The following is a 6,026-nucleotide window of genomic DNA, read 5'->3' on the forward strand; positions in this document are numbered from 1 at the left end:
ATCGACTTACCACATTTCCCCTTCCATTTCTAAAAACAACCACAAATATTTTTCAACATTTCCTTACTATTGTAATGTTTTTATTATGTTACATTGCAAAATCAATTGTTCAATGGAATTACCTTATTTACCCATGTCGCTGTTGTTGTTTTTGTTTGTGAATTTGTGTAATGTTGCATCATAATTCATATTTCGTTTTTATACCATAATAACATCCTACTTGCGTTTTTATCCCTTAATAGCATCATAGTTTCATTTGTATCATATAATGTATTATGTGATACAAATGAAAGTATCATGCTACTAAGGGATAAAAATGCAAATATTCATTTATTGTAATAACGGGTCTCACACTTAGTTCTAATGACAAAATAAGGGTTAACTGGGTTACCCCTTCAGTTTTTTCGGTAAAGACAAACCAAAAAGTTCGAGTTTATGTCTCTATGAATAAAAATAAAAATAAAAATATAAGTGATTTTAAAAGTGGGAAAAATTTATAGATTTTTTTTTTTTATATTTTCCGTTTTCAGAAATTATATAGCTTGCTTGGAACAACATTGTGGATTGTATCATATTATTTGGAACCAAAAACAATTATACCGGTAACAAATGGAAAAACTTTGATGCCCCTTGCAATTTTGCTACCCTGGGCTCGCGTCGCCTTGTCCGTGGGCCAGCCCTGATACGATATTTCAAGTTTTTCTTTTTATATAAGAGACTACATAAACGAGTAGAACCCATTGATTATCGGGTTCAAAATAATCCATTTTCGACATGGTGAGACTTGAACAAAGAACCTGCCAACCTGGCTCTATCCAAACGTAAACGTTCACGAATAATCGGTTTAAGGTATAACCCATTCCATCACCGTGATGACCCGCCCCGGTTCAAATGGAAAGAAGGCGCCGACATCTTACCGCCATTTTGGTATCAGTTCGAACCACAACTAATCGTACTAAGCACACCATATGAAATCAGAACAATCATAATCTTAACTCTGAAATAAGAACCCTAGGTTTATGGAAGAAGACGACGAAGAAGTTTTATCTGTCTCCGATACCAGCGATTCGAGCCAAGATTTCATTTGCGACGAGTCTGAAGATGACAGTGATGATTTATGTAGATCTGGCAGTGATGAAAATTGTGAAGGAAACACCGCCGCACAACCAGCTGTGCACAATCAAAAATCGCAGAACGTTGATGCTCTTTTGAGGTACACCTGTTGGTAGTTCAATTGGATGTTCGTAGCTCTCTTATTTTCTTATTCTTTTCCCCTTTTGGCATTCGAGTTACACAATCTAAACGGAATTTAGAATACAGAGGGGTGTGTGTGTGGGTTTATTAAGTTATTTTGTATTTTTTTTGGGGGATGGAGGGAATGATCAATTGTTTGCTTGCACTTCACCGTGCTATCGAAACTTATCAACTGACATGAATTCATGTCTTGATGTCAGAGGAAATCTTGTTGTTAAACGGCAATCTCTACTTCCACGAGTTCTTTCAGTGACAGAAAGAGAAGCTGTTCTTAAGAAGCCTTTCAAACCTCCTTCTACTGATGGCTACTCCAATCAGAATGAACAGTTGAATCGGCGTCTGTGGGCTCGTAAACGATTTGTACCTTGGGGTTCAAACAGGCCAGCTTTGGTCCTCATTACAAACAGGTTAAATCCTCTTGTTTCTGTAGAGGAGGAAGTGCCAGAAGAAATTACAAAGCTGCCACCAGATATTGAACCTTTGATCTTATGGCAATCTGAAAAATCTGAAGATGGAGATAATAATTCAATATCAATTGAAGTCGATCATATGCTTGTTAAGTTTCTTCGACCCCATCAAAGGGAAGGTGTCCAGTTCATGTTTGAATGTGTTTCAGGTTTATGCACCCCTGATATCAATGGCTGCATTCTGGCTGATGACATGGGATTGGGGAAGACTTTGCAGTCAATTACACTTCTGTACACTCTTCTTCGTCAAGGATTTGATGGAAAACCAATGGTGCGGAAGGGCATAATCGTAACTCCAACTAGTCTAGTAAGCAATTGGGAGGCAGAAATTAAGAAATGGGTTGGTGAAAGAATTAAGCTTGTTGCTCTATGTGAAAGTAGTCGTGATGATGTCATCTCTAGCATTGATAACTTCAGAAGCCCACGTAGCCAGTTACAGGTAGAGGTTAAATCTGTCAATAAACTTTATTGATGTCAGAAATAGATACCCACTAACCCTGATTTTTCTTCAAGGTACTGATTGTTTCCTATGAGACCTTTCGGATGCATTCATCAAAATTTAATGATAGTGGCTCTTGTGATCTTCTCATATGTGATGAAGCACACAGGCTGAAAAATGACCAGACCTTGACTAACAGAGTAAGACTAGTAATTTTGTAAATAATTCAAAATTCTAGATTTAGGTTTTCTGATACCTTGTTTATTGAATCAGGCATTGGCAGCTCTATCTTGCAAAAGACGCATTTTATTGTCTGGGACTCCAATGCAAGTGAGAATTATTTCTATATTATTAATTTCTTTACCCCTCCATATCATAAAAATGACAACTTTTTCCTATGAACTTAGTTTTGTAAAAAAAATTTACAATCAATACTATCAACATTTTGTTTTGTAACACAAACTCCTCCTTGTTTCTTGTGTTAAACCACCAGAATCATCTAGAAGAGTTTTTTGCAATGGTCAACTTCACCAACCCAGGGATATTGGGTGATGCTGCATTTTTTCGGCGTTATTATGAGGTCAACTAACTTCTGAAGCTTTCAGTTGTTGCTTATCATATATTGATCAATTCTTACAATTAATAATCATGGATTTAAACTATAGTAGGCTTGGACATTATAGTCCTTGTATAGTATAACTTCAAATTTTTTTTTTCTGCTCTCAATTTACTGTTTTGAAGACACCAATCATTTGTGGAAGAGAACCTATTGCCTCTGAAGAGGAGAAACATCTTGCCAATGAGCGGTCTGCAGAACTGAGTGCCAAGGTTAATCAGGTAATTTTGTCAGTCTTATTGAAATATCATAGATTTAAGATCTTGTAAGCAGCAGTTAGTTTTTCAGCATCTTACTTGTTTTTGGGACTTGTGTTCTCAGTTTATATTGAGGAGAACTAATGCATTGCTATCAAATCACTTGCCACCAAAGGTATGGAACTGTATAATCACTTTATTCATAGTTTCATACTTCATCCACTTTATTCATTCTAAAAATGATGTCTACAATTTGCAGATAGTTGAGGTTGTATGTTGCAAACTGACTCCTCTCCAAGCAGAATTGTACAATCACTTTATTCGTTCAAAAAATGTAAGTTTCTGTTTGGACATTATTAATATATGCTCTTCATATGTGTTTCGAAAGTGGTCTAAAATTGAAATTTGAACACACATGATTGTATTGTAGGTGAAACAAGCAATTGTTGAAGATGTGAAACAGACAAAAATTCTGGCTTATATAACTGCCTTGAAGAAGCTCTGCAATCATCCAAAGGTAATATATGTCTGGAAGAATCACAACATTATTAGAAGGAAAATGTTTTGTGATGCATTTCTGTGATATTGTAGCTGATTTATGATACAATGAAAAGTGGGAAGCCAGGGACATCAGGGTTTGAAAACTGCATGCGTTTTTTCCCTCCAGAAATGTTCTCTGGAAGGTAAAACTAGATCATCTCTTATTTATGTTGTGTTATTTTCTACATTGTTCTTGATATTTATTTATTTATTAATTTGTTAGATCTGGATCTTGGACTGGTGGTGATGGATCATGGGTTGAACTGTCAGGAAAAATGCAAGTCTTGGCCCGATTGTTGGCCCATCTTCGTAAGAGAACAGATGATCGAATTGTATTGGTTTCAAATTATACCCAGGTATAAATTGGGAGTTCTTTTATGTAGTTAGGAGTTTAATAAAAGTGATTAAATCTTTAAATAGCTGTGTCATTCTTCAGACTCTGGACCTTATTGTTCAACTATGTCGAGAAAGAAGATATCCATTCTTAAGGCTTGATGGGTCAACATCAATCAGCAAAAGACAAAAGTTGGTCAACTGCTTCAATGATCCATCAAAGGTATTTATTTTTTAATCATTTAATAAGTACATAATCATTTATTAAAGGAATACGCATCATTATGTTGCAGGATGAGTTTGCATTTCTTTTGAGCAGCAAAGCTGGTGGTTGTGGCCTCAACTTGATAGGTGGAAATAGACTTGTTTTGTTTGACCCTGATTGGAATCCTGCAAATGACAAACAAGTACTTACTACTTAGACACTCAACTCTCTTTTTTTTCTTTTTTCTAGGGACAAAGTCGTCTCTTTTTTTTTTTTTTTTTATACTTTTCCTTTCCATGTAGGCTGCTGCAAGAGTCTGGAGGGATGGGCAGAAGAAGAGAGTATACATCTATAGGTTTTTGAGCACTGGGACTATTGAAGAAAAGGTAGTAGTAGATAAATTATAAATATTTCTACTGTTTTTGCCTTTTGACCTTTTCTATTATCAGTTCAGTTAAGCAAGGGTAAATTTGGTATTCTGCAGGTGTACCAGCGTCAAATGTCGAAAGAAGGGCTTCAAAAAGTTATTCAACAAGAGCAATCCGATTCCAAGATTCAGGTATTTCAGTATTTGTTACTTCTTTTTGAACATATGCAAATGCTTCTTGAATCTTGATGAATAATGAATAATATCACACCTCATGAATGCAGGGGACAAATCTCTCTACTGAGGATTTACGTGATCTATTTACATTTCATGAGAATGCAAGGCAAGTTTACTTTTTATCAACTGTATTCTCCATGCATTGAAAGTCATAGGTTGATGATTTTTGAAGCTTGTTGTGTATCTTTTCAGGTCTGATATTCATGAGAAGATGATCTGTACACGTTGTGAGGAATCTGGAGAACAAGAAACAGATGCAATACCTGATGTGTGCATGAAGGATGGTGTTGGTTCTCCAGATGAAGATTGCCAATGTGATGAAGAGGATATTGGGGGATTTGCAGGTATTTCTGGATGCTTGCATAAGTTAAAAAGATCAGAGAAACAGGTAAATTGAACACTATATAATAAAGTTGAATCAGCTGTGGTTGACATGGCTAAATGTTTCTGTTTTCTCAAGTAATCTGTTGTAAAACATTCCTCCAGGTGGGTACTCCATTGGAAGAGGATCTAGCTAGCTGGGGTCATCATTCTTCCCCAAATACTGTACCTGATACTATTTTTCAAGCAGCAGCTGGAGATGAGGCAATTACTAATTAAAACCTAACAAAAACATACAAAATTTAAGCTTAGTAGTAATTAGTACTAGCTGTTCCATATTGAGTATTGATGATAATAGATATGTTGATGTTGCTTTTGGTGCAGGTGACTTTTGTTTTCACAAACCAAATTAGTGGAAAGCTTGTACCTGTGGAATCTGTGGTTAGGTCAAAACCAGATGTTACTACAGACACAAACACAGGAAAGGGAAATTCATACACAAGTCACGTCATATCATCTAAACCTTCATCATTTATCAGTAGAAGCAAATTACCAACTTTTGTTAAGCCTTCACAAGATAAAGATAAACACTTTATAGGAAGATCAACTGAAGGTACATCCAAATCCAATGTATCATTAAAACCTAAGCCTTCTCTTCCAAATTATTTGCCTCAAAAGAGACTCTCTTCTGCTCCTGTAGATGATGATGATTTTGCATAAACTCAAATTATTTTTTTAACATGTCGTTTTCCTTTGCACATTGGTTATAAATAGCTTTATCACTTTATTATAATTTCTTCTTCACTCTAATATTTTCATGTCTATTGTGTAATATTCACATCTTATCTAAAGCTAAAACAAAAAAAAAAAAAAAAAAAAAAAAAAAAAAAAAAAAAAAAAAACAGCTTGTTAAGTCTTTTGACTTGTTCCATATGTTTTTGTTTCCCTTCTTTCCCAAGCAAGGAGCTAGAGTAAAAAAGAGAAAATTACATCAAAGTGTTCAAAATTGGATTTTGAAGCCAATTATTCCAACCAATGTGGAACTTGTGC

General features: G+C 35.2%; 1 protein-coding gene across 1 annotated transcript; it reads left to right on the plus strand.

The window, feature by feature from the left end:
• Positions 1 to 762: 762 nt before the first annotated feature.
• RAD54 (DNA repair/recombination protein) lies at positions 763 to 5,786 on the plus strand. The gene is made up of 19 exons (XM_079052030.1): positions 763 to 1,213; positions 1,455 to 2,160; positions 2,235 to 2,360; positions 2,434 to 2,490; positions 2,654 to 2,740; positions 2,902 to 2,997; positions 3,098 to 3,148; positions 3,233 to 3,307; positions 3,404 to 3,490; positions 3,565 to 3,656; positions 3,737 to 3,869; positions 3,950 to 4,069; positions 4,140 to 4,253; positions 4,354 to 4,437; positions 4,536 to 4,610; positions 4,703 to 4,761; positions 4,848 to 5,043; positions 5,142 to 5,240; positions 5,361 to 5,786. The coding sequence occupies exons 1-19, from the start codon at positions 1,020 to 1,022 to the stop codon at positions 5,694 to 5,696; spliced, it is 2,787 nt and encodes a 928-aa protein (XP_078908156.1). The 5' UTR covers positions 763 to 1,019; the 3' UTR covers positions 5,697 to 5,786.
• The last annotated feature ends 240 nt before the right edge of the window (positions 5,787 to 6,026 follow it).

This window comes from Lactuca virosa, chromosome 5, assembly GCF_052849685.1.
Source record: "Lactuca virosa cultivar CGN04683 chromosome 5, Lactuca_virosa_CGN04683_v6, whole genome shotgun sequence".
In the NCBI taxonomy this organism is placed as follows: Eukaryota; Viridiplantae; Streptophyta; class Magnoliopsida; order Asterales; family Asteraceae; genus Lactuca; species Lactuca virosa.

Bases quoted from the DNA above. Each gene is read 5' to 3' on its own strand.
- RAD54 (XM_079052030.1), top strand. From the start codon at position 1,020: ATGGAAGAAGACGACGAAGAAGTTTTATCTGTCTCCGATACCAGCGAT. The intron at 2,361-2,433 runs GTAAGACTAGTA...TTATTGAATCAG, and splicing joins ACCAGACCTTGACTAACAGA to GCATTGGCAGCTCTATCTTG. The intron at 3,491-3,564 runs GTAATATATGTC...GTGATATTGTAG, and splicing joins AGCTCTGCAATCATCCAAAG to CTGATTTATGATACAATGAA.